This window comes from Thamnophis elegans, chromosome 12 (genome assembly GCF_009769535.1).
Source record: "Thamnophis elegans isolate rThaEle1 chromosome 12, rThaEle1.pri, whole genome shotgun sequence".
Taxonomy (NCBI): domain Eukaryota; kingdom Metazoa; phylum Chordata; class Lepidosauria; order Squamata; family Colubridae; genus Thamnophis; species Thamnophis elegans.
Genome location: NC_045552.1, coordinates 9,884,411 through 9,912,332, shown reverse-complemented (window position 1 = coordinate 9,912,332; position 27,922 = coordinate 9,884,411). Strand labels below are relative to the sequence as shown.

General features: G+C 45.2%; 1 protein-coding gene and 1 long non-coding RNA gene across 3 annotated transcripts; one reads left to right on the top strand and one right to left on the bottom strand.

Annotated features, from left to right (window-relative positions):
• Positions 1–1,772: 1,772 nt before the first annotated feature.
• HAUS5 (HAUS augmin like complex subunit 5) lies at positions 1,773–20,689 on the bottom strand. Its single transcript, XM_032228674.1, has 19 exons — positions 20,518–20,689; positions 19,756–19,818; positions 19,536–19,568; positions 18,958–18,982; positions 16,744–16,876; positions 16,381–16,534; positions 15,206–15,284; positions 13,643–13,722; positions 13,445–13,502; positions 12,205–12,332; positions 11,549–11,627; positions 10,428–10,573; positions 9,354–9,516; positions 8,432–8,512; positions 7,412–7,557; positions 5,817–5,928; positions 4,839–4,977; positions 2,601–2,733; positions 1,773–2,172 (listed from the first exon to the last, which is right to left on the bottom strand). Exons 1-19 carry the CDS (start codon positions 20,652–20,654, stop codon positions 2,049–2,051), a joined length of 2,013 nt encoding a protein of 670 aa, XP_032084565.1. The 5' UTR covers positions 20,655–20,689; the 3' UTR covers positions 1,773–2,048.
• A 214-nt stretch (positions 20,690–20,903) lies between these two features.
• LOC116516105 lies at positions 20,904–27,039 on the top strand. 2 transcript variants are annotated; one of them, XR_004256308.1, is made up of 3 exons: positions 20,904–21,186; positions 22,782–22,954; positions 25,659–27,039. It is a non-coding gene; the product is annotated as an uncharacterized LOC116516105 (long non-coding RNA). The 2 variants fall into 2 exon arrangements; XR_004256309.1 differs by lacking the exon at positions 20,904–21,186 and adding an exon at positions 22,544–22,676.
• Positions 27,040–27,922: the final 883 nt, after the last annotated feature.

The following is a 27,922-nucleotide window of genomic DNA, read 5'->3' as shown; positions in this document are numbered from 1 at the left end:
TTCTTTTTTTTCTGGGGGCAGGGAAGTTATTGCTTGCGTGGGGTGGGATAGGTAAAAATAATCCTCTCCTTACCCCTCCAAAAAAATATAGAATCGGGGTCTTGATCCTAGCTTTAGAGAAGGGAGGCAGCCAATACACATTGAGTAAACGTATAGAATATTTGGCAAATGAAAGCCTGGCCGTTACTTCTCTTGATTCAAGGAGTAAAAACTGGTAGGATTTGACCACCATTAAATATCTCGATTTTCACAGACAGTTTGGAAAGAGGAGGAATACCATTCTTGAGGGTATCTGCTCCCCTCTCCTAACACAAACACACACAGAGAATCCTGTACACACACACACACACACAGCATCCCCTTCCTTCTCCTTCAGCCATTATTAAACCATTCAAAACAGGGCTCCGCCTCTCATGATGGAAAAGAGATTCTCCAGGATGAGCTCGTCTTTTGAACTCCTCCTGGTGGGCCCATTGCTTTTAAGCAGACCTTAAGTCAGTGTTTCTCAACCTTGGCAACTTGAAGATGTCCGGACTTCAACTCCCAGAATTGAATGCTGCCTGGGGAATTCTGGGAGTTGAAGTCCGGACATCTTCAAGTTGCCAAGGTTGAGAAACACTGCCTTAAGTATCTGCTTCCATCTGTGCCTTTGTAAGGAAGACGGCAAGCGGGCTTTTTAAACAGCCGTTGCCTGTTTTTTTTTTAGAGGTCAAAATTATATCGGCCTCAAGTCAGAAATCTTTGTACATAGGGGTTAGAAAAATGCAGATTTCCTTTTTGTTATATTGATTGTAAACTACGTCAGTTCTGAAAGCTGGCAATGAAACCTGAAATAAAGTTTAAAAAAAAACAACTTTTTTTTAAATGAAAAAAAACCCCCAATTAATTGATGGACTGGGCAAAAGCTTTGACGGATTTGGAAGCAGCCTGTTCTGACGCAGCTCCTCAAACATAACAAACCCCCCCTGTGGCTGAAGCAATGATTCCTTTATTAGGAGCGCCAGGACCCCCAGCAAAAAGTTTCTCTCTCAATGCAGGCTAACAACTCTGTTCGGCCGGGAGATGAATAGTTGTCTGCCACATCATCTCCGTCCCCTGCCTTTTATCCCCAGAGCTAGAGTGGGGCTTCGCTAGCAGCAGTGGCTCTTCCGTCCCAAGGATCTGCCCATAGATTTCCACTGCTCTCCTCTCCTCTGCTTTCTGCGCATCTGCACGTCAGGCACTGGGCCCAACTGTTCCTCCTCATCCTCATCAGCCACCTCCAAACCTGGGAGCTGTTGACTCTCCTTCTGAGGGCTGAACACTGCCCAGACTCCACCTCTCTCTCTCTCTATCTGCTCCATTCCCTCTTCCCCCTCTGTTGCCTTGATGCTGACCGACTCCCACGCCTCCTCCTCCTCCTCCTCGGATTCTCTGCTGGAGGGGCTGTGCAGATGCGCAGAAGGCAGAGGAGAGGGGAGATGTAGAAATCCGTGGGTCAATCCTTGGGAAGGAAGAGCCACCGCTGCTAGCGAAGCCCCACCCTAGCTCTGGGGATAAAAGGCAGGGAGTAGAGATGAATAGATGTGGCAGACAACGATTCATCTCCCAGCCTGATGGACTTGTTAACCTGTGGTGAGAGAGAAACTTTTTGCCAGGGCTGCTGGCACTCCTAATAAAGGAATTTTTGAGTTAACTTCAGAGGGTCTGTCGTGTTTTGGGAGCAGTTAGGTGTGTGTTTCTCTTAGCTGTTATGGAAGGAAAAAGGTTAGAAAAAGGCAAAGCTGAATGAATGAAGATGTACTTCATATTTATTTCAAATCCTTGGAAAATACACAGGTGCTACTTTGTTGAGATGAACCTTCAACATTACATCCTCCCCCAGCCTCCCTTGAAGAACAGGGTGGAGAGGTGAGGCACAGTAAACTGCGTACCCCCTTGCGTGAAATTAAGAGCCGCCTTTCAGCAGCCGGATGGAAGCACAGGCATAACTGCACTGTCTCCCGGGGCGCTGCATCTTGCGAGCCACGAACACCGTCCGGCTTCTCAGGCTGATACCCAGAAGTTCATCAAAGCCACATCTGCTGTTGCTGCAGGTTCTTGGCAGCCAAGGTCCAACGCTCCAGCCACTGTTGCAAAGTGAAGCCGTAGCGGCGCTCGTGAGGAAGAACAAACTGTCCTGGCTGCTCCCACCTAGACAGAGACGGAACGTAAAAGATGTACGAACGTGGCGCACCTCCTTGTCAAGAGTGCGGACAAGCTTTACTACACGAGACAACCCAGGAATAGTAACAGCAAACAGAGGTTTGTAATAAGTAGTGGTTTTATCTACAAAAATAATATATACTGTACATACACGTAGTATAGGCAGAAGTCAAACAAACAGCAACTATAGCAGGAAAAAACACACGGCGAGAGAGAGAGAGAGAGAAAAACACGCCCAAACAGGGCCTCTTCTTATAATACAGGCTCTTAAAGGGATAACAGCAAAAAACTTTGCTGACTCATCATTACATCGGTGCATCATCGTAGCAGCTGGTCAGCTCTTAAATCATTAACCTGACACCTCCCCTCGTTTTGACCAGCCCTCAATACCTGCTGGATAGGGTCCCTTCACTCACCAGGTATCGATAACAGCTTGGATCTCAGGCCGGCGCTTGATGAGACCCTGGCACTGATCCATCGTGCGTTGGATACAGGGCAGCAGCAAAAAGGCTTGTTTCTGGTCGTGGGACTGCACCTCTCCCACCAAGGCTGGGGACAGAAAAAGAAAAGAGCCATCTTAACCATCATTTTCCCTTCCATTCGAGCAGGTCCAATGCTTACAGTCAGCCTGCTCTTGCTCTGCAATTTTCTTGGCAAGGTTTTTCATTAGTGGTTTGCCATGGCCTTCTTTATACGGCTGAGAGGCGGTGACTGGCCCAAACACACTGCTTCACAGCCGTCTCTAAGCTGCTTACAATACGTTTACAGAGTCAGCATATATTGCCCTCAACCATTCTGGGTCCTCATTTTACCCATCTCGGAAGGACGGAAGGCTGAGTCAACCTTGAGCCTGGTGAGATTCGAACTGCCAAATTGCAGGCAGTCAGTAGAAGTAGCCTGCAGTACTGCACCCTAACTACTGCGCCACCAAGTTTCAAGGCCTTGCTCACTGCAGGTTGTGACCTGCCATGTAATGAAAAACAACCCCAAGTGGGGATGTGGCGAGGGCACCAGGCATGGAGAAACATCATTGAAATGTTCGCCTCTCGGCATAGCTTTTACACAGTGGGATAAAGGATGGCGGGGGTGGGTGGGGGCAGGGAGAGTGTCTCTTTTTGTTCACAGACTGGGCAGGAAGAGAGGAGGACTGGAACTCTGAAGCAGGATTATGACCTCTGTGTTTTGGGAAACTTCAACAAAAACTCAAGGGTCAGAAAGAAGGAAGAGAAACAGCAAAAATATATATATTATAATATTATATATATAGATATATATAAACTACTCTAATATCTATCTATCTATCTATCTATCTATCTATCATCTATCCATCTATCTATCATCTATCTATCTATCTATCTAATCTATCATCTTTATATCTATCTATCTATCTATCATCTATCTATCTATCTATCTATCTATCTATCTATCTATCTATCTATCTATCTATCTATCATCTATCCATCTATCTATCATCTATCTATCTATCTATCTAATCTATCATCTTTATATCTATCTATCTATCTATCTATCATCTATCTATCTATCTATCTATCTATCTATCTATCTATCTATCTATCTATCTATCATCTATGTTGTATTTGTGCTGATAAATAAATAAAGGGAGACTAGTATAGATCTATTTCAAGCTATTTAGCTCTCATCAGCTAGCCATACCCTTACTGGGATTAGAACCTGTGCTGTATTGCATCTTAGGCAGATGTGTTAACCACTAAGCCACAAGGTCCTTCTCCTTATCAGCTGAGCCAGGGAGATAGGTATGTAAGGTATGATAAGGAGAAGGACCTTGTGGCTTAGTGGTTAACACATCTGCCTAAGATGCAATACAGCACAGGTTCTAATCCCAGTAAGGGTATGGCTAGCTGATGAGAGCTAAATAGCTTGAAATAGATCTATACTAGTCTCCCTTTATTTATTTATCAGCACAAATACAACACAAATGTAACAAAGGCAACAGTAAAAATATTGGGTTTCTGTCTAGATGGTCTTTTGTGACGAGCCGATAGACAGAGAATGGAAGCAGTAAACTTCCTCCCATATTTGGGCATACCAGGGGTTGTGACTCTAAATACATACATACATACATACATACATACATACATACATACATACATACATACATACATATTAACACTAAATACTAAATACTGACACTAAATACACACACACACACACACAGCTATAGCTATCTCTCTCTCTCTGTCTATCATATCTATCTATCTATCTATCTATCATCTCTATATCTATCTATCTATCTATCTATCTATCTATCTATCTATCTATCTATCTATCTATCTATCTATCCATCTATCATCTCTCTCTCTCTCCCTATCTATCTACCTACCTATCTATGTATCTATCTATGTGTCTGTCTGTCTGTCTGTCTATCTAGCTATCATCTCTCTCTCTCCCTATCTATCTCCCTATCTATGTGTGTGTGTGTGTGTCTGTCTGTCTGTCTGTCTGTCTGTCTGTCTGTCTGTCTATCTATCTATCTATCATCTATCTATCATCTATCTATCTATCTATCTATCATCTATCTATCTATCTATCTATCTATCTATCTATCTATCTATCTATCTATCTATCTATCTATCTATCTATCTATCTATCTATATCATCAGTAGTTTCCCTACCTGGCACATCGGGCTCTGGGACACTCTCCAGCTGGTATTGCAGGCTTCCCAAAGCTCTTTGCTTGGAGCTCAGCTGGACACGCAGGTAAGCCAGCATCTTCTTCAGCTCCACCAGGTGGAAGAGGAGCTGTTCAGGAGCCTAAAAGGGGAAGGGATTAAGAAAGCAGAGAAAGAACACTCACAGATACGATTTACAACCATCAGAGCAGGGGTGTCAAACTCAACCCGGGTTTGGCCTGCAATGTGGTTGAACCCGGCCCACAGGGCCGTCCTCGTCTTCCCAATGCGAAGAGGAAATATTGGGTCAGTGGGGCTTTGGCCTGGCCTACCCAGTGCAAGAAGGAAAGGCCAGCGTAGCTTCGGCCCAGTCTACCCAACGCGAAGAGGAAACATGCCCACGGTTTGGGGAGTGGCGCCAAGCTGGCCGCGCCCACCCAGTTGGCCACACCTGCCCGGCCCCCATGTGGCCAACCACTGCCCTGATGCGGCCCTCTATGAGTTTGACATCCCTGGATCAGAAGAACGTGAAAAAGGTGCCCCAGACCAGTCTCAAGTGGAACCCAATTCAAGAGGCAGAGGTGACATTCTCCGCTTGGGGGGGAAAAAAAGAAATTAATGCAACATTGTAGGCTTCCAATACATCAATCGCCTTGACAGAAAAGATTTCGTGACTGTAGTTCAGAGCAAGCAACCTGGAGCCTGGAGAGACTTGAACTGCCAAATTGCAGGCAGCCGGCAGTCAGCAGAAGTAGCCTGCAGTACTGCACTCTCACCACTGCGCCATTTCTTCACGTGCTTCTTGCTTTATTCCCCTTTATTTCTCCCCTTTCCCAAAGTTTCCCCTTATTCCTTAATGACTTATGAAGGGAGGGTGAAGAGAAGAGTCTCTAAAACAATCCAAATGGATTTCCTCGGTCCCATCTTCGACAATGAATCCAGCAAATTCATCTTCATCTGGTCTAGAGAGGCGCACCCTACCTTATAAAGGGGAAAGCTAACTCCGTTGCATACGTTGAGAAAGGCCCGGTTTTCAGAGGGTGCCGTCCGGCTTAAGCGATGAATGGAAAGTTTGTGGGCTGGGATGTGAGACCTGGAAGACAACGGCAAAAAGAAGGGGTTTGTTCTCCCCACCCCCTTGCAATTGAACCTACATCGCACTGACCATCGTTAAGTCACGCTTAATCCTCCAGGCATCAGTGGTGGGATCCTACCGGCTTAACAACCGGCTCGGGGATCACGCACTTTGCGCGCATGCTTCTCACGTGCGCACCTGCCTGACCTGCGTGGGGCGCGCATGCACAGTTTGGAGACAACTTTCCTTCCACATTACTGCTGGGGAGGAAAACAGCTGAGGTGCAGCAATCCACTCTCAGCTGAGAAGATATAAGTCAGTAAACAGTAGAGACAGGCGGGTGGGCTCACTTGATTGTCCCTCCAGGGGTGGGTTCCGGCTTCTTCTACTGCCGGTTTGCTTAGGGACGAGCTTTGGGCGGGCACGCGCTATGCGTGCACGCGCAGTAGTAAAAATCCTGCTTCTGCACATGCACAGAAGCAAAAGGTAAGATGGTGGTGCCCACGCTGCTAGAACCAATTCGGGGGCGTGGCCGGCCGAATTACTGCCTACTCGGCTGAACCGATAAGAACCCACCTCTGGTTCACTCCCACCTGATGGTTGGAGCTACTGGTTCGCCCGAACTGGTCTGAACCGGTAGAATCCCACCCCTGTCATGCATGAAAAGAAAAATCAAGTCTATTTTCTTTAAAAAAAAAAAAAAATCTGGGGCCAACAATGCTCCTGAAATTTTGTCTCCGGGAAAGGCAAGTGCCAAGAAAGGTTAAAAATGATATTCAGTAAACCTCATTTGTAGGAAATGACCTTCAGGAGGAGATTTCATTTCATTTTTCATTTCATTTCATTTTATTTGTCTTGTATGCCGCCCACTCCCGGAGGACTCCGGGCGGCTCACAGCAGACAAGGGAAAGGGGATAAATAGACAAGACAACACTTTAAAAAAAAGGCGCAACATTCACAGTTTCCGTGGGGCTGGGTGTTTCACAAGCCCCCCGGCCTGCTGGAGCAGCCAGGACTTGGTGGCTTTGTGGAAGGCCAGGAGGGTAGTAAGGGTCCGGATCTCCACGGGGAGGTCATTCCAGAGGGCTGGAGCTGCAACAGAGAAGGCTCTCCCCTGGGGAGTCGCCAGCCGACATTGGCTGGCTGATGGAATCCGGAGGAGACCTAACCTGTGAGATCTTATCGGTCTGAGGGAGGTAATCGGCAGGAGGCGGTCTCTCAGGTACCCAGGTCCGAAACCAGGATTATTTTACTGCTTTCACGGATAGAGCATTTGCTTGTTATCCACTCTCACCAAATGGCACCCACTTTCTCAAGCCACCCAAGTCATTTCTCCCAGCTGATTTATTTCTCAAAGAGGGAGGGGGGGAGGGTAGTAACACAGGACTCTTTGGAGCTTTGGAAAAAAGGAAAATCTCTGGAAAAGGACTCAAAACATCCCCCGCCCCCTGCCCTTAAGAGTTGCACCCAGCCACACGGAAAACGCCTGGAGGTGACTCACCCAGCTATTTGGCGGGTCAGCAGAGAAGGCAGGGCAATGCTTTTGAAATGCTGGACCTCGCGGCCTACCCTGTCGTGAAGCGGCTGAGTCTCCAGCTGCACCTGTTGCGCCTGAGGGAGCAGTTTTTTCTGTATGAAATCCTGGTTCTGAAGGAGAGGCACGTTTATAAGTTTACAAACTGAGAGAGGACCAAATCACATTAAAAAAAAAATCAAGATATACATATGACATAAATTCATCAGTATCCACATTTAAAGTGGCCAAGGTTGGGGAAACCGAGGTGTGATTTGTACGCTGAAGATTTGAAATCTTAATATCTCAAATCTTTTTTTTGGGGGGGGAATTTGTTTTTATTTTTAAACATAAAAAAAAAAACATAAAAAAATTCTCATCCATCACATACAGCATGTCGTTTGGTTACAAGTGTTTTTGCATCCATATTCTCAAATTACATTTACAATCACAGATTTTTCATCTAATATAACTAGGTACCTCACTTTCACTGTACAGTGTATATTCAATTACAATTAATATATATTTTTTCCCCAATAAACCTAATTCCCTTACTTTCTTGATTATCTGTTTAATAACCATATACCTTTAGCCGCCCTGAGTCTCTTTGAGAGTGGGTGGCATACAAATTAATTAAATAATTAAATTAAATAAATAAATAAAATCACATATCCCGATATGAATTTTTTTTTACCAACCATTTATATTTGTACATCACTGTTTTCAATTATGTATAATCCCACCAATCATCTATCGAGTAGGCTTATGTTCATTATTGTCCTTGTACGTCATACATTCAAACAAAGATGTTATTCCTTCATTTTTCAACAAGGTATTCTAAATAGTCACTTCACATATATACCAATTTTTAATTACTTCATTATTGAAATTATTTGTCAACAGCAAGGTATCTTTATAGTATATACTTAATATCTCAAATCTTAAAGGAGTCAAACGGGGGATGAGCAGAGGCCTCGGACGGACGGGGGGGCGAATGGGCAATCTCACCTCAGCCTGGTTCTTGCGAAGCTGGGATTTGAGAAAGGAAGTCCCTTTGATAAGGGCTCGAATATGCTGCTGTTTCTCATTCTGTGGGAGGAAAGCAGAGGAAGAGTGTGACCCGTCAAAACCGCGGTCCACAAAAGCGCGATCGACAAAAGCGCGCATTTGACGTCATCACAGCGCGACAAAAAAAATTAAAAATTGAAATAAAAATCAAATTAAAGCAAGCCGATTCACATAAAGGTAAGGGTTAGGTTTAGGGTTAGGGTTAGGTTAAGGGTTAGGGTTAGGTTTGAGCGTTAGGGTTATGTTTAGCGTTAGGTTAAGGGTTAGCGTTAGGTTTAGCGTTAGGTTAACAGTTAGGTTTAGGGTTAGATTTAGGCTTAGGTTAAGGGTTAGGTTTAGGGTTAGGTTTAGGGTTAGGTTTGGGGGGGTTAGGGTAAGGTTTTCGCTTTATTTTTACATTTTTCGATCACAGCGCGATGTTTTCGTCGCGCTGTGATGACGTCAAATGCGCGCTTTCGGCGACCGCGATTTTGTCCTCCGCGGTTTTGTGGTGGAACCAGGAAGAGAACGACGGGGATGCAAGTCCCTCGACAAACTAGCGCAGTAAGGGCTAACCTTTTTCTAATGGTGTGCCAAAATTGGGCATGCACACGCTATCGCACACGTCCCCACCTGCACACATGCGCACGACCACACGCACTACCGGTGCGTGTGCGCCCCTCCAAAGAGGGGGAGTTTTTTGCCGTCCCCAGGCTCCAGAGGCTTTCCTGAAGCCTGGGGAGGGTGGAAAATGGCGCAACCAGAAGTTTGGGAATGAACATCTTTGGTGCGCTGAATCGGCAGTAACGCCGGCAGGAACGCCCCGCTTGCCTGGGTCATCCCACCTCCCTCCCATTCCCTTCTCCTCCACCTGTACGCCTACCACCAAATGGCGGAAGTCCAGGATGCGCTGGCGTTTGGCTTGCAAGTTCTGCAGTTCTGCGTAGCGGGCCTTCACGGCTTCTTCCAGTTCCTGGCATCCCTGCAGCAGCCCATCCCTGTATCCTCGCAACCTCACCGCCCGGAGCTCCAGCTCAAAGACCGTCCTGGATTGTGAGGGGAAAGGACTGAGTCAGCCTAACTTACAGGTCTGGTTGTTTCAGTGGGCATTTGGGAATGAAGTACAGGTAGTCCTTGACAAAAAGCATCCATTGTTTCTTGTCCTGCCCTCGGGTGCTTTGGAGAATAGCTTGACTCCCTCTTCTTTGGGGCAGCCCCTGAGATATCGGAAGACTGCTATCGTGTCTCCCCTGGTCCTTCTTTTCAGCAAACTAGACATACCCAGTTCCAGCAACACAAACACAAATCTCATTCATCATCATCTTCATTTAACCACCCCGTAATCCTTTGCAACTAAATGAAGCCATGGCACGACAAAACCGCGCTTGTCAAAATAGCGGTGATAAAATCGCATCGCTAAAGCCGCGACGTCATCACCGCGCGTCATCACCGCCGCGACAACAGCGCGGCAACAGAAGGGCGCTTTAAAATGGTGCCGCGGCAGAAAGCCGATTTCAATTAAGGTAAGGGTTAGGATTAGGTTTAGGGGTTTGTTTTAGGGGTTTGTTTTAGGGTTTGGTTTAGGGTACTGAGTGCTTGGGAATGCGCGGATTTGCCCTCCGCGATTATGTCATCGCGGTAGGGTCGCGTTTTTCCTTAGCGCTTCGAACGGCGCGAATTAATCTTCGCGCTTCTGTCTCCGCGGATAAGGGCTTCGCGGATTTGTGGTGGAACCAAATGAAGCTAGCAGAGTGTTTTAATGGCCGAATGACCTTCCTGTCACCAAGGCGGAGTTTTGTTTGGCAGATATATTCCCAGTGTGCCCATAGAAATATCTGCCTCTACCCAGGATCGAACTCACAGCCTCCTGATTGTGAGGCGAGAGTTCCACCTCTGGGCCACCGCACCACTCCTTGTCATCACTCCCTCATCGGAAGCCCATCTGGAAGATTCTTACCTGGCCAGGATGGAGCACTCCGATCCGTCAGACAGGAGACTGTGCATCTCCTTAACTAGGGCTTCGAGACGTGCCAGCAGGCCTTTCTCTTCGGCATGCAGGGGAACCTGCTGCACACACAGCACCTCACACTTGCTCCAGCCCTCCTGTCCCACGCAAAGAAAAGAGACCCAGGTGAGGATTTCCCCCCATAGAGCATACAGGAAATCCACCAGGTGAATTTAATCTATTAATGCCCCCACCCACCCACCCCAGTCAGAATGTTCCACCCAGAAACAGGCTGTTTCAAACCTCACCACAGCTGCTCTGGCTGTGAAACGAAAATGATTTATCACTTATAGCTTTTATGTACACTGAGAGCTTATGCACCGAAGACAAATTCCTTTTGTGTCCAGTCACACTTGGCCAATTAAGAATTCTACTCTATTCTGTTGTGTTCTGTTGTATTCTATTCTATTCTGTCCTATTCTATTCTATTCCTAATTCCATTCTATTCCTAATTCTATTCTATTCCTATTCTATTCCTAATTCTATTCTATTCCTAATTCTATTCTATTTCTAATTCTATTCTATTCCTAATTCTATTCCATTCCTAATTCTATTCCATTCCTATTCTATTCCTAATTCTATTCTATTCCTATTCTATTCCTAATTCTATTCCATTCCTATTCTATTCCTAATTCCTATTCTATTCCTAATTCTATTCTATTCTATTCCTAATTCTATTCTATTCTATTCCTAATTCTATTCCATTCCTATTCTATTCCTAATTCTATTCTATTCCTAATTCTATTCCTAATTCTATTCTATTCCTATTCTATTCTGTTCCTATTCTATTCCTAATTCTATTCCATTCCTAATTCTATTCTATTCCTAATTCTATTCTATTTCTAATTCTATTCTATTCCTAATTCTATTCTATTCCTAATTCTATTCTATTCCTAATTCTATTCTATTCCTAATTCTATTCCATTCCTATTCTATTCCTAATTCTATTCTATTCTATTCCTAATTCTATTCTATTCTATTCCTAATTCTATTCTATTCTATTCCTAATTCTATTCTATTCCCATTCTAAAATGGAAGTTGGAAAAATATGTTTTGAGATCCGATTTAGTCACCTGTATAAGAACCCGGACAGAAGGTAGCTTGTCTCCAGAACCCGAGACATCTTGCAGGTGTGGGCTGTCGTAACGGAACCTAAGAGAGCAGAATGGGGCTTGCAAATCTTCCATGACAATATAAAACCCAGAGCCAAGATTTATTTATTTAATAAAATAAAATCCGGTGACTCTCCTGAACGCCTTTTGCAGGTATCGACCTCTCAGCTCTCCAAGCCAGATAAGGTCTGTGACTGTAAATCCTCCCTTGAAAGATTTCGCTGGATGTGAATGAGCATAAATAGTGAATTAATAAAAGGGTATTTTTTTTGTCAGGACAAGGAGTTTGCTTCATGCTCTTGGGAAGCCTCGGTCAGAACAGATACACTGGCCTTTGAGCCAGGTTTACCTAGCAGCAATACTTTGGAAACTGCTTCCCACAATTCCCTAGAGCTCTGGGAGTGGTCTAAGGCATTTTGGGAAATCTCACTGGTCCTTAGCCAGCACTTATTAAACTAGCTGAGAACAGAAAGTATTATGTGCATGTTAATCATGACCTCAAAAGCAATAATCCCATGAGGATGCTGAATACTCTTGCTAGCAATGGAGAGGCCTTCAATGTTACCCTGGGAAGGTCACCATCATTAAGCCCTTCTTAGCCAATGGTCAGGACCTACTTGAGGGCAGCCACATCTTGGGAGATGTTGATCTTGTCCGTCACCTCCTGTAGCTTCATTGTGTTCTGACGGGCCAAGTGCTCCAGAGCTGAAAGGATATGGGTGGGAGGATGGCTACCCACAACTTTCTGTAGGAAGACGCAAAACAGATAGCTGAGATAGCTTGAGCCAACCTCTATGACAAACCTTTATTACCACAGCTAGCAATATCCAATGTCTGGACTAAAGAGCCATGGTGGAACATTGGTACTGCAAGCTACTTCTGCTGCCTGCCGGCTGCCTGCAATTTGGCAGTTCAATTTTGATCAGGCTCAAGGTTGACTTGGCCTTCCATCCTTCCGAGGTGGGTCAAATGAGGACCCAGATTGTTGGGGGCGAGAGGCTGACTCTGTAAACAGCTTAGGGGAGGGCTGTAAAGCACTGTGGAGCGGTATAGAAGTCTAAGCGCTATAGACTGCTTGTGCAAGTAATGGTTACCAAGAAATCAAACGCAACCCCCAGAGCGAACTGGGCTAAAAATGTGGATTGTTTTGTCTGGAGCATAAAATAATCACCTCGATCCCTGCAGAGATTTATGACTATTATTATATCGTTGTGGTTTATCATTATGAATTCTTCTTGCGTTGGATTTTAATCTTATGTTTGCTACTCAAGATTATTTCCAACTCCCAGAATTCCCCCACCAGACTGAATTCTGGGAGTTGAAGTCCACCCACTTTTTCAAGTTGCCAACTTTGAGAAGGATCTAAATGTTTCCACTGTATCTAGCAGCCTTGATAATGTCCGGTTCAGCATCCTACTGTTCTTGAGGAAGGCGCAAAGTGCATCTCCAAGGCTAAAAAAAAAAAGATTGTTTCCCAATGCTGTGTACGGCACTGCTTCGAAGAGCCGAGGTGGCGCAGTGGTTAGAGTGCAGTACTGCAGGCCACTTCAGCTGACTGCTAGCTTGCAGTTCGGCGGTTCAAATCTCACCGGCTCAAGGTTGACTCAGCCTTCCATCCTTCCGAGGTGGGTAAAATGAGGACCCAGACTGTGGGGGCGATATGCTGACTCTGTAAACTGCTTAGAGAGGGCTGAAAGCCCTATGAAGTGGTATATAAGTCTAACTGCTATTGCTATTTAGGTTCTCTTTATCTGGCTGAACTACAGCTCCCAGCAGCCCCAACCGAAGGGACCTGGGAACAATGTCTGTAAGGCATCAGTTTTCCCACTCTTGCTCCAGTATCCTAGTCTGCCTTACCTCCACGTTGCTCAGCCAGTGTTGGTAAGTAGTATTCATTTCTTCCTCATCTGCCCCTCTGCCAGGAAGAACCAAAGAAACACGTCAGAACTTTAAAGAGGAAGCTGGTTTGGGGCTGTTCACACATGACTTTAGGCCCGTCTTGTTTTCTAAGCCAAAAGGTACCAATGGCAGGAAGGGGAGAGGAAGGACCCTTACGGAGAGCTCCCAGTGACGCTGTTTTCAAAGAGGGTCTTCAGGAATCGGAAACGCTGCTGGCAGCTTTCTTGGACATCCCGCTAGGAGGGGGGAAAAGGGCATAAAACCTGGGTTGAGCTTTTCATACAATCCGTATCTTTTCACTTTTCCATTCTTGACTTTATTGCGGCTGTTAACCAGCGCAAGAGAATTCAAATATTCAAAATCTCTCAAAAACATCTCAAACTGAAGGGCAACAACCATTTGGCCAGGCAGCCTGCGCCTGTCTTCAAACAGGGAAGGCTCATGGGGAAGGATCCTGCAGCTAAGAAGGCTCCGCACCCATTTGCATTACTCAGGTGACCCTGAGGACACAGGCAAACCTCCAAGTGGCCTCAACGACTCTCTAAAAACTTCTACAGAAATTCTGTCATTCATGGTTGTCCCATGGTTGGTTTTTTTTTTTTTTTCAAGAGACAACTGGACTTTCTGGTCTTTTCTTACTGTCCTTCCTTCCTCCCTCCCTCCCCATCTTTCTTCTCTTTGAAGACATTTCGCTTCTCATCCGAGAAGCTTCTTAAAAGAGGCCATCTATGTCAAAACTGAACAGCCCTCTCTCAACAGAGGGGGAGGGATACGACCTCATCTCTCTGTCTCCAATCCCCAACACAAGTCCTTCCAAGAGGGCTCCACACCAGTGGTGGGACCCAAATAATTTAACAACCGGTTCTCTGCCCTAATGACCAGGTGAATAGGCAGGGCTTGGTGGTCATGTGACTGGGTGGGCGTGGCCAACTCAAGGTCACTCGCATCGATGGACGCTTCGCCTTAGCTGTGGCAATGTAATAAGGGTTAACCAGAGAGGCAGTTTCTGTAAGCAGGGCAATCAAGATTAGGCTAGAAACAACACCAGAATGTTTCCTTCCTGCCTTCCTTACAGGATTATCCCTGAAAAGTGGGGAAAAACAAAAGGAGATTTCTTCCAACAACCGGTTCTCCGAACTGCTTGGAAAGTTAACAACCGGTTCTCCCGAATAGGTGCCAACCGGCTGAATCCCACCACTGCTCCACACCCATTTGCACCACTCAGGTGACCCTGAGGACACAGATAAATCTCCGGGGGACCTTAACGTCTTGCTCAAAGGATGCAAATGACCAGCTGCCTGCAAGCAGTGCAAATCCTCCCATTCCCCACCACCCGGTCAGAACTGAAGCAGCTTCTTGGACGAGAAGGGAAACGTCTTCTAAGAAAAAATACGAAAAGTCCAGTTGCCCCCCGAAAAAGCACCTTTGGGTCAGAGGAAGGACATTAAAGGTCAGAGGGCAGCACAGGGCAGAGGGTTGAAAAAAGGCAGAGGAGGGGTGGGGAGAGGCTGTTGAAGCATACCTTGTAGTTGCAAATATTGATGTGGGGCTGCTGCAATGGCCCTAAATTTGAGGACTAGGCACTCAGTACCATTAATGGAGTGCTGTGGCCACATTGAATGATCGCTCAGCTTCTTCCCGTGGACCCCAAGTATAACTTAAAGCCTTTCTCACTCTTTCCCCCCCCCCCCCCGGCCAAAAAGTAAAACCAGGCCTTACCAGGACTTCGGGCTCCAAGTTGGGGAAGCGAGGCTCAGGGTGTCTGCCATCACCAAAAACCACGGCTGTCTTGGCTTTCCTGAAAGAAAACCCCAAGGGAGTTTTAGATGGACCTCTGCTCTCCACACTTGAAGAACGCCAGAGATATTCTTCCCCAGGCCAGCTGGCTGAAAAGAGAACCCAGGCTGGGTTCACATATTGCGCTAACTCGTAAGGCTTCAGAACCGATTTGGTGAATTTGGTGTCTTCCAGAAACACCGACTTCTACTCCCAATAATGCCTTAATCGTTCTAGGACTCCACCATTCTGGAAATCACCGCCTAGGGAAGGCTGCGTTAGTGCAGCGCAGTGACGGTTAACCTTTTGAAAGCGTGTGCGCTGACCCTGTGCATATGTGCATGACTCCCCTGTGCTCCCCCCATATGGATGTGCGACACCCCTGCCCCAGTGCTCCCACCGCCCCCACATGCGTGCATGACCCTCCCCTGCGCTCTCCCCGCGACTCCCTGCACCTCCTGGGACCAAAAATGGGCTGCCAGAGTGGTGATGGTACGCTGCACCGCCCGCACGCCCCCTGTACATGAGTGTGTGATCCCCGTGCATTTGTGATCCCCCGGGTGTCTCCCGCATGTTCCCCATCCCCCGCACACGCATGGCAGAGTCCTGAAAATCAGATGGCTGGCGGGAGGCGCGGTGGAGCTGAGCTGGGGCTACAGCTCGCGGGGCCATAGACGGATTCGCCATCACTGTGGCACTTATTAGCAATGAATCCAGCGTGCTGTGTCTGCTCCTTAATCCATGGTTAATCAAGCCACAGCTTAGTACACGTGATCCAAAATCACCCTTTCTTCCTCCCTCCCGCTAAAGCTCCACCAGCTGGGAATCTACCAGATCCCCTCTTGCCTTACTGGTGGCGCAGTGGTTAGGGTGCAGTACTGCAGGCCACTTCAGCTGACTGTTATCTGCAGTTCAGCGGTTCTAATCTCACCGGCTCAGGGTTGACTCAGCCTTCCATCCTTCCGAGGTGGGTGAAATGAGGACCCAGACTGTGGGGGCGATACGCTGACTCTGTAAACCGCTTAGAGAGGGCTGAAAGCCCTATGAAGTGGTATATAAGTCTAACTGCTATTGCTATTGCCAAGGGGGGTAAAGGGACCGAGGAACTGAGCCCGTACTTCTCCATCTCTTCCAACTGCTCCAAACGTCCCTTGACCTGGGCGCCTTTCTGGTGCAGTTGTTGGCGTTCTGCTGTCACCTGCGTGGCGTAGGCCTTCAGGAGCAAACTGCGTCGTTTGGCATCCCAGATCTGAGCCGTTTCCAGGGTGACCTCTAGATGCCAAGGGGAGAGAGGAATACGTGGCCAATCAGGGTGTGCAGATGTGAAGAGCTGACCCTTCAGCGGAGGCTCACTTGTTCTATGGGATGGGTTTCGGTGCTGGGATTCAGCCAAGGGGGCTGATAAACCCAGCCCAACAGTCCTCGGAGGAGTTCGCAATGGAGCGTTCCCCCCCCCCCCCGCTGTTTCGCTCTGAACTCACCGCTGGCTACGAACTCACGCTGCGCCATTTCTATCTGAAGGTCCAACTGCTGATCTTCTTCCTTCAAGCGAGAGATGGCCTGGATTAGATGCTTGCGACATTCTTTATCCGATTCAGAGGCACTGGGTTTGCCCTGAGAACAAAAGATCAAACGGCAACATTACCAAGGCGGCCACCTATCCATCTTTTGGTTCTTGCCTGCTGCCAATTACCTCCCAAAGACCCATTAGATTACACAGGGTTGGCCCTCTCCGGCTCCCGTCTACCAGCCAATGCCATCTGGCTATCACCCGGGGGAGCGCCTTCTCTGTGGCAGCGCCGGCCCTTTGGAACGAACTCCCCGCAGAGATTCGGACCCTCACCTCTCTCCAGGCCTTCCGAAAAGCCGTTAAAACCTGGCTGTGTCGGCAGGCCTGGGGTTGATGAGTTCCCTTCCCCTCTCGATTGTGTGTCTGTTGGCTATTTTAAATGCTTGTATTTGTGGTTCTTGTGTTTCCCTTCCCCTTTTGGGTTTGTGAGCCGCCCTGAGTCCCGCTGGGAATAGGGCGGCATATAAATAAAACGAAACCTGAAACCAGAAAAATAAAACGAAACCTGAAACCTGCTTCCTTTTGTCCTCACCTAGGCTTCCCCAAAAAGTACGAGGCAGAGTCCTGGTCCCGACAAAAAAACCTTTGTTAAAAGAATGTGAATCCCTCCCATTCACGTTAATCAAGGCCTGGCAAACCGTCTTTCAAAGGAGTAATTATGACCACAGACCTCATCTATCTGGGAAAGCTGCCATGTAAATATTTCCCAAATGAGGGGCTGTGCAAGGGAAGACTGGGCACAGAGTCTCTGAGATTCACGGACAGATCTTCACACTCCTGAAATGAATCGAACGAACAAATTGCTTCCTACAAAAGCCCACTCCCCTTTTATTTCCTATGGGGGGGGGGCAATCAGCTTCCACCTGTGGCTTTACTCCCAAGTCAACCCTGATTTCTGAGTTGTTCTTTTCTTCTGGCAGCTCTGCGCATGCGCACACTGGGAACAGGCTTTAGCTGTTCCTCTGCCTTACTGCTGTCTAGCTCCATAGACACCTGATCACTGCCAGATGGCCTTCGTCCCGTCCCTGCCTCCGGCACAGAGCCCTCGTCCGAGCCTTCCCCAGCCTCCAGGGCTGGCCCATGTTCCTCCCCAACCTCCTCACTGTGTAACTCTGCTGTCAGCTCCGCTGGTGGGCCACGACACGTATTTGAGCAGTCATAGAATTAACCCTCCTGCTCATTCTTTAAAAGGTTCCAAAGTTGGAAGCCCACCCTTGCTGTGATGGCCATAGTTCTCTTTGGAGGACCTAGAGAAGTTCTTTCAGAACTTGTCGCAAAAGGCAGCCCATGTTTCAGTTTCAGTTTAATAAAATTTGTATGCCGCCCACTCCCTTGGGACTCTGGGCGGCTTACAGGCAAGATAAAAAACATTTAAAAATTTAAGATAAAAGATACAATTATTAAAATTACACATCATCCATTCTGTCTAAGTGGGGCTGGATATTGATCAACAGCCCCAGGCCTGCCGGAACAGCCAGGTCTTGGTGGCTTTACGGAAGGCCGGGAGGGTGGTAAGGGTCCGGATCTCTACGGGTAGATCGTTCCACAGGGCCGGCGCAGCTACAGAGAAGACCCTCCCCCGGGGAGCCGCCAGCCGGCATTGTCCGGTCGACGGCACCCAGAGGAGGCCCAACCTGTGCGATCTTATTGGTTGTTGGGAGGTAAGTGGCAGGAGGCGGTTTCTCAGGTAGCCAGGTCCTAAACCATGTAGGGCTTTAAAAGTAACGACTAGCACCTTGAAGCGCGTCCGGAGACCAATGGGGAGCCAGTGCAGCTCGCAGAGGATGGGTGTAACATGGGTGTATCTAGGTACACCCAATATCGCTCGCGCGGCTGCATTCTGGACCAACTGCAGTCTTCGAACACTCTTCAGGGGCAGCCCCATGTAGAGCACATGTCATTCACACTTCTTGACATTAGCCATCAACATTCCCAGACATGGTTCTTTCCAAGTGGTAGAAGCCCATACCCTGGACTGCTGTTGCTGGATTCCAGTTGCCACCAGCTCAAGGTTGACGGAGGACATAGCAGCCTAACATCAAGAGAGCTCCCCCACACTCCCCCACCTTCAGCCCAAACCTTTGGAGACAAAGCAACATTTTTGCCTTGTTGTGTTCTTACTCACCTCACCCTTTTCCATCTGCTGATACCTGTGTGACAAAAAATAGGATCAAGGACACAAATCTTTTAACTTGTTTGGACATCCTTTGGGATAGACCCACAATGGCAAACCCATGACACGCGTGCCAGAGGTGGCACACAGAGGCCTCTCTGTGGGCGCACGTGCCGGCCACCTGGTCTTTGGATTTCTGGCACATGCATGCATGCCGGCCAGCTGATCTTCCCACCCCATCCCTCAATTTATCTTTTTGTGAAATAAAGAAAGGTTCGCTGAACATTTTCTCAAGGTATTTTCTTGGCCTGGGTTAGACAGTGTTTCAGCAAAACGTTGTGATCAGAGCTAGGTTTTTAAATCTCTTTTTTCTTTCCACCATTAACAGCAGATTTAAACAGCCAAGGTGTTCGAAGTATACATTGTTATTGCAATACTTTTCATTGTTTTGCTGCAACCAATAGGAAGCATTGTGGGGAGAAACAATCGTGATAGTTGGAAGGTTTTGGGGTTAACCTCTCAAGCCCAGGAAGGAAAAGTGAGATGAAAACTGGACTCTTATTCAGAAAAAAGGATTAAGAAAAGGATACCACAGTAAGTTCCCACGAATCTTCTTGACATTCCTGCAATATAAGAAAGACGAAAGTGTTCAACAGCGCACAGGAGACACTCTGAAAAATGTGCTTAAGGTGCAGAATAACATGGGTCAAAAATCACTTTTTTTTCACTCTTTTTATAACTTCGAAAGGTCACTAAATTAGCTCTTGTAAGTCAGCTACCTGTATCCGATCTCCATCTTTGTATTCCTACCTCTGATGATGAACGTGGCGGATGATATATTTCCAGATGTCAGCACACTGACCTGAGCACATTCTGGGGGTGAAGAATGAGAGGGAGGAAGAAGTTTTTTACAACGGAAAATAAACAAAAAACTTTTTTTTTAGAAAAAAGAAGAAAGGAAAGAAGGAAGAGGAAGGAAGGAAGGAAAGCAGAGGGAGACAGAAAGAAAAGAAATGTTTATAATTTTTTAAAACGGAAAATAAAAAACTTTTTGTTTTAAAAAAGAAGAAAGGAAGAGGAAGGAAGAAAGGAAAGAAGGAAGAGGAAGGAAGGAAGGAAGGAAGAAAAAAGGAAGGAAGGAAATGTTTATATTTTTTTAAAATGGAAAATAAACAAAAAAACTTTTTTTAAAAAAAAGAAGAAAGGAAAGAAGGAAGAGGAAGGAAGGAAGAAAGAAAAAAGGAAGGAAGGAAATGTTTATATTTTTTTAAAACGGAAAATAAACAAAAAACTTTTTTTAAAAAAAGAAGAAAGGAAAGAAGGAAGAAGAAGGAAGGAAGAAAAAAGGAAGGAAATGTTTATATTTTTTTTAAACGGAAAATAAACAAAAAACTTTTTTTTAAAAAAAGAAGGAAAGAAGGAAGAGGAAGGAAGAAAGGAAGGAAGTGGAAGGAAGGAAGGAAAAGAGGAAGGAAATGTTTATATTTTTTTTAAACGGAAAATAAACAAAAAAACCTTTTTTTAAAAAAAGGAAACCCTCTCGCCCCTCTCCATCATTCGTTTTTCACCCACCTGCGGGCGTCTCTCTCGGAGGGAACTTTGCCCGGGGGAAGCTTCATCTCTTCAGCCGCCCAGCGCCGGAGGTCCTGAGCCAGCGATGCCCCCGTCCTGCCCGCCCTCCTCGCCGCGGCATTCTCCCCGCTCGCCATCGCCCCAAGCCCTCTCAAACGCCGGCGCCCTTCCAGACGGACTCCGCCCCCCCCCGCAGAGCACGCCGGGAAATGTGGTCCTTTCCCCCCCCCCCCCCCTCCCCGCGCGGGCCTTTCCTGAGCCATTTTCTGCTGAAGGCCCTTCGCGACGCCCTATGGGACGTGTAGTTTGTGGCTACCCGGGTAGGCTGAAGACCCAAGAGGGGGATGGACTACAGCTGTCATGAGCAAGGGCTGTTACCGCGGGGGGCGACGGGAGTTGTGGTCCAAGAGCACGAGGGGAAATCTCTTGGAAAGTCAAGTAGGGTAGAGGCGTTGCGCTCTTGCAATTCCGTTGTTGTTTTTAATTTGGGCCCGAGAGTTACAATAAACGGAGAAAAGCGTGTTTAAGGGCGGCTGTATCAATTCAAAAGAAACAATGATTTAAAAAATAAAATAAAGCTAAGCCAATCAGGCACGTCCATGGAGTGTAGCATGACTCAATTAGCTTTTAACACACTGTACGAACGCTCCTCTAAGGTTGCTGACCATGGTAGGTAATTCAATATGCAGTATATTTATTTACTGTAAATTCAAACAGATTTATTATCAATTAGAAATAAGTTATTATCTGTTTGGGTTTATTTATATACTTGTTTATTACATTAGTTGCCTAACTCCAATGAGCCAAGTATGTTATTGTTTTTTTATGTAGCTTGGGTGCTGCTAAATCAGGGATTCCAGGGGGATATTCCAGGGGGTGTGAAAACCTGGGTTTAGAAATTTCAAAATTATACTGTTTATGTATAAACATATGCATATAATTATTTATATTTCAGGGGGTGTGAAAACTTTGGGTTTGGAAGTTTCAAAATTATACTGTTTAAGTATAAACATATGCATATAATTATTTATATGCATTATGTATGCATATATATTATATGCATTATAATTATTTAAGGGGTGCAAAAGTATATCAGAAGCATTCTAGGGGTGCGGGGTATAGAAATGGTTGGGAACCCCTGTGCTAATAAATTAAATGATTGGGGAAAAAAACACATTTCCTTAAATCAAGGAATGCTGGCTTGTATTGTAATCTTCTCTCATTCTGTAATTATTATTACTAGTGAAATGCAGACTAGACCAGAAATAGCATTCAGCTGTACAATATGCCCAGTAAGAATTATTCCCATTGGAGACCTTGGTCACCGGGTTTTTCTTCTAGAGCTAGCCCAAAATGGTAGCCCTTCACATTCAGTGGGGAATTCAGCAGAACCTGAATTGTTCCCCATCAACAGAGCTGACCTTTTGGAAGGAATGAGCCCGCCATTAAGAGGCTTGCAGAAGAGATTGTACTGTGGGAAGTTATCATCCAGCCCTCTCCCAGAAAAAAAATGAAATATCCTAGGAAATATTGAAAAGGCAGAATGTTTCTCTGGATGTGAAAAGAAGCATGTTTTAAAAGACAGAATAGTTGCCTGTAGCTTCCTGCCCATCCCCAGTTAATGGGCCATTGAGATGGCCAGGCTAGCCCACTTTACATAATAAAGACTTCACCAGCAGCTACAGAAAGGCATGATAATATACTCAACTGACCACAAGGCATCTGAGAACTCATCACAGCCTAGAGAGTAGCCCCCTGCATGGCACCATGGGAGTCTGACAACCAATCAGAATACATTTCTTACACAGGAACAGGAAATAGAGAGGTGGGACTAAACAGGGTATAAAAAGCCTAGCAAGCCCCTTCCTCAGCCCTTCTCTTCTTCTCCACCTACATTGAAACATGTGATTACCTTTTCTGTTCAGGGCTCAAGCCATGTGGCCCTGTCCAACGATAAACCATTTTTCCAAGCAGCCTCCATGTCTTCAGTGTCTTCTTCCCCACTTGGAGCCGAACCCAGAAGGACATTTCTTTCAACAGTACAATCCAGAGAAAAAAGGATGAAAAAATGAATGTGCAAGAATTTGAGGGAGGCATGGCAAGGGCATGCCGGGTATATAAGTGCTAGAGAAATATGTCTGAAATGAGGACCATGGATGGTGAGTTGTCTCATGTGCTACAATCTTTTAAAGCCTGACAAATGTTATCCTTCCCTCCTTCTTACATCAAAGTCATGCTACCCCCATGCTGTCTCATTTTCCTAGATGGAGCCCATCTGGTCACCTCTGTGTTTGGCAATGCGGATGGAGGCCGGACTGCAGATATCTGGGGTAGCAAATTGTTCAGAAAGGTTCTTGAAACCGAATAGCCTCCTGTGAAATGTAACCATGATGTCCCTCTGGCTGTGGTAACTCAACAGTTACAGAAATACCAGTAGGTGAGTTTGGGCTCAGAAAATATCTTAAGGTGGCTGTCTCTTTGAAATGGGGGGGAAGGACTTTCATATCTGGGTTGCAAAAACCCAAACAGCCATTGGATGGAAAGATGGAGACAGATTTTTCTGTTCTGTTTGCCTTTGGAGTTTTGCAGCGTACATATAGCAGCTGCCCTCTATAGAAAACAGTGTAGGTTTCTCATTTATTAGTGTTGAAAGAAATGTCCTTCTGGGTTCAGCTCCAAGTGGAGAAGAAGACACTGGAGACATGGAGGCTGCTTGGAAAGATGGTTTATTGTTGGACAGGGCCACTTGGCTTGAGCCCTGAACAGAAAAGGTGATCACATGTTTTGATGTAGGTGGAGAAGAAGAGAAGGGCTGAGGAAGGGGCTTGCTAGGCTTTTTATACCCTGTTTAGTCCCACCTCTCTGTTTCCTGTTCCTGTGTAAGAAATGTATTCTGATTGGTTGTCAGACTCCCATGGTGCCATGCAGGGGGCTACTCTCTAGGCTGTTTTGAATCCAGGTATGAGTTCTCAGATGCCATGTGGAGAGTTGAGTAAAAGGCCAATTATTATCAGGCCTTTCTGTAGCTGCTGCTGAAGTCTTTATTATGTAAAGTGGGCTAGCCTGGCTAGTCTTAATGGGCCTATTGACAAAGTGGGGGTGGGCAGGAAGCTACAGGCAGCTATTCTGTCTTTTAAAACATGCTTCTTTTCACATCCAGAGAAACATTCTGCCTTTTCAATATTTCCTAGGATATTTCATTTTTTCTGGGAGAGGGCTGGATGATAACTTCCCACATTAGAGTACTTAAAACTCCCAGTTGTTCTCCACCAAACACCTATGAATGAATGCAAGTCTTACAAAATGCCACACATCCTTCTCCCCAATGAAAGAAATCGTTGTTAAATCTTGTGTCTCTGGTTCTTTTCAGTGTAGGGGGTGAGGCCCACAGCCTTTGGAATGCAAAGTATGCGCTTTACCAAGGAGCTGTGATTTGTTTTCTAGAACCATCCCTCTTATTTTAAATGAAGATTCTGGAAAACAGAGTGCCCTTTTCCCCCAAGGCCAATTTTCAAGCAAACCGTCTGGCAAATCGAATGGATTTTTTAAAAAAATTACGGTCAAAACCAGCATAAGAACGGCGATTTAGAGCAGATTAAAAAAGTAAAGCTACATCGGAATCTTAAAAAATTATGAAAAGCTAGAAGATAGAAAACATATGTATTAAAATAGAAACTGTATATAAAAACAACAACCTCAAGAGTCTAAAAGAATGTAAAAGAAGGGGGAGGACCTTTAAATGAGGGAATATAAGGGAGTTTAAGGAAGCATGACGGTTAGTATGTGGATATGGGATGAGGAAAAGTTTTGGCAACATTGAGTTTTCCCAGAAAGCAGCCCATATTAAGAGAGTGTGCAGTCTGGTTCTGGATACGGAGGGGGGAAGAAGTTTGTTTTATTTATTTAGTTTGTCACTCATGTACAAGATAACAGGAATAAGAATAAACATGAATAAGAACACAGAAAATGGGTGCAAATAAATGGGGACAGTAGGATAGGGACATTACATCTTATTATCTTATAAAATAGAATAGAATGTATAATTACGGGGACAAAGGATTGCCTTTGCACAGAAATGGAAAAACAAATTAACTCCAAGCAAAGATGAAATAATAAGAAAAGTTATGGATTGTGCTGAAATGGACAAACTAACTAAAGAAATCCAGGGAAAAGAAGAATCAGAATTCTACCAGATATGGGATAAATGGTATAGGTAGATGGAGGAAAGAAACAAGAATCAATGAAGGAATATAACAAAATTCAAAAAATAATAGTTATGAGTAAAATAAGAGGGTTAAGAAGGGTGAAATCCAAATGAAATACGATAGAAGGGGAAATAATATAAGGTGAGCGGTATCGATTGATAATTGCTATTAGAAAGAACGGGAAGCTCCTGTTCGTATTGTATTGTGTAAATGTGGTGTACGTCTAGGTTTTGTATGTGTGTGTATTTTACATGTTTGTTAATAAAAAAATTAAATAAAAAAAGAATAAACATGAATAAGAACACAGGAAGTGGGCACAAATAAATGAGGACATTAGGACAGGGACGTTACATCTTATTATCTTTCAGTTTATACCTAGTGTGTTAAAAAGTTATAGTGTTAGTTTGGCAAGATTCTGCCCATTAGGTGTAAGCAAATGAAGGATTGAACTCAGTGGGATCTAAGTGTGTCATCTCTGAGTTTGGGCCTGATAGGAAGAGTGCAGGTACTCCTCGACTTACAACAGTCTGTTTAGTGACTGTTCAAAATTACAACGGCACTGGAAAAAGTGACTCATGACCGTTTTTCACACTTACGTCCCATGGAGAACTTCATGCAATCCATCCACTTGACCATCATTCAAGGTAGGATATACTTCCACCCTGAAGAAGCTTCTTAGATGAGAACGTCCCTGTGGTCAAGTGATCAACATTCAGATGCTTGGCAACTGACTAGTATTTATGACGGTTGCAGTGTCCTGGAATCATGGGATCCCCTTTTGTGACCTCCTGACAAGCCAAGACAATGGGGGAAACCAGATTCGCTTAACAACCGTGTGACTAACTTTACCACTGCAGTGATTCACTCAACAACTGTTTTGCGGCAAGACAGGTTGTAAAAAGAAGCAAAATTCACCATTTCCTCTCTTGGCAACAGGAATATTGGACTCAGTGGGGGTCGTGATGATTTCATTCCTGTATCTGAAGATGCTTATTCAAGGAAACGGGCTACGGTATGGAATTTGCAAAAGACCTTTTATTTCTTTCGGGATACAAAGTCAGAGGGGTTAAAGTCATTAAACATTTGCGGTGTTGTGGGAATACAGGCATACAAAAAGCTCCTCCTTTTCCTAAATGAATTAATGCTGCACTCTGGACAGGTGAGTTCATCTTCAGGTTCTCTTTGTCTGCTTGCCCCGACCTCACTGCAGAGATTTAAATCTGCCTGAAACACGTTCACACCTGGCAATGTGTTTACGTATTCTTTTCAGTGCAATGTACGTGAGAAAAGATGCTTAAGGAAATTCAAACTGCAAGTTGTGAGTGGGTTGAAAAATGTTCTGCCCGGTGTCTGTTTACAGTCAGGACTGCTAATTAAGGAAGCCCTACTAAGCGCCTGTCACAGAAATTTATTACAGTACAATCTGCTACGGAGGGACACCTCCCTCGCTGTTCTTGCCTCTGTCAGCAAAAGGAGGGACAACATACATGGCATGAAACAATCACAACATTTATGCATTGAAGCGGAAAAGTCTTTTTAAATGCACACATTTGAAATGCAATAAAGCAAGTTCCAAAGCTAAGAACATAGTGTAATAATTTATTTGGAATGTGTATTAAATTTGAACCTATTCTGACACAAGGGCAGGAGAGAGCAGGGTGTGTGTTTGTGTGTTTGTGTGTTTGTGTGTTTGTGTGTGTGTGTGTGTGTGTGTGAATCTCAGGCCCAATTTTGAGATGTTAGAAACTCTTTGAAAGATGCCATGTCCAGCCCAAATCATCTTTCCTGGCTTGTTGCCTTTTATCTAAGTGTGCATTTCAAATTCAATCCTTTCCCCACACCGCTCAGCTGAATTTGGAAAGCTGATAATGTTTTTTTCCTGATTCATGGCTGGGTGGGGAATTCTAGGAGTTGAAGCCCATCCAACTTCAAGTTGCCAAGATTGAGAAACACTGCTCTACATGTCTTCTCAAAAATAATCTCAAGAAAAGTTTAGTGGATATTGAATCACAATCTTAGTGTCAATGGCTTCTCTTTGAAGAAGAAGAAATGGTTCAGAGATCTATAACCAATATGTTTTGGAGAGAATACCTGTTTTTAGAATCAGGAGTTTTAACATAACAAATGTCAACTTGAATAAGGGCAATTCCATACCACACCATTTTTTTTCCTCCCACATCCATACAAATATTTTGACATCGACTTGCAAACTTTGTAACATCTGCCCATTATAAAATCAGATTTCAGGCAGAAAATAGGAAGCAAGGAAGGAAAGAAGGAGAGAAAAAGAGAGAAAGAGAAAGAAAAATGAAGGAAGGAAGGAAGGAAGGAGGGAGAGAGGGAGGAGAAGAGAGAGAAACAAAGATCGCAAATTCAACCAGTGCCCAATACTAAGATGATGCACTTCCTGGAGCAATGAAAACTCTTATCTCTCCCAATGCCTCCTCTCCCACCACCATCCACCTTGAAAAAGTGTGTTCAAAAAGTAGAGATCAGTTGTAAAGACCCTTGCTACTTATTATGCTGAAAGGATAGCATGCTGAAAGTTTTGCAATCAATCATCCCCATCCACCTCACTAATAACTGTAGTCATGATTGCATACTGTTGGAGTGGAAGAGAAAATAAATCTAGGCTGCAGGGCAGACAGGAGAAATTGTTGGGGGGGGGAGGCTGAGGAGAGAGAGAGGCTGAAATGAAAAGTTATAGAGCAATTAAAAACTAGCCTACATCTGACAAAAGGGGGCAAAAAAGAAAAAGAAATTGGAAATAATCATACTCTATTTAGGAGTTAGTCGGTGGGGAGCAGCCTGAAATTTTGCAACCCTACTTATCTCTTACAGTAAAAAGGAAGACAACAGGGCTTTCCCGAGCTTCTGTTCCTGGTGGAAAACTTCTAAGGATTTTAACATTCGCAACAATTTCAACCAGTTTCAGCTGCATCTTAAAAGTAAATCAGCAGCTAACTTGGGACATTTGAAAAAAAAAATCTGTCTAGTTTCTATGAGATGGATCTATACAACCGGCAAGCCACCATTCCCCTTTAAGGACCATGAACATTCAGACTGTAAACATCAGCTGAAATGAGACACTCGTTCTCCCAATAAGAAAACAAGCCATCCACAAGCTCTGTTAGGGCTTCAGTCTCACAAAAGGAAAGGCTGATTTATTTGTTCATTTATTCACTGATTGGATATTTAGG

Excerpts from the sequence above, each read along its gene's own strand:
- HAUS5 (XM_032228674.1), bottom strand. The coding sequence starts at position 20,654 with ATGGCGAGCGGGGAGAATGCCGCGGCGAGGAGGGCGGGCAGGACGGGG. Across the intron at positions 19,569-19,755 it reads CGCCACGTTCATCATCAGAG|GAATGTCAAGAAGATTCGTG; the intron begins GTAGGAATACAA and ends CTTATATTGCAG. Across the intron at positions 15,285-16,380 it reads CAGTTGGAAGAGATGGAGAA|GAAAGCCAAGACAGCCGTGG; the intron begins GTACGGGCTCAG and ends GTTTTCTTTCAG.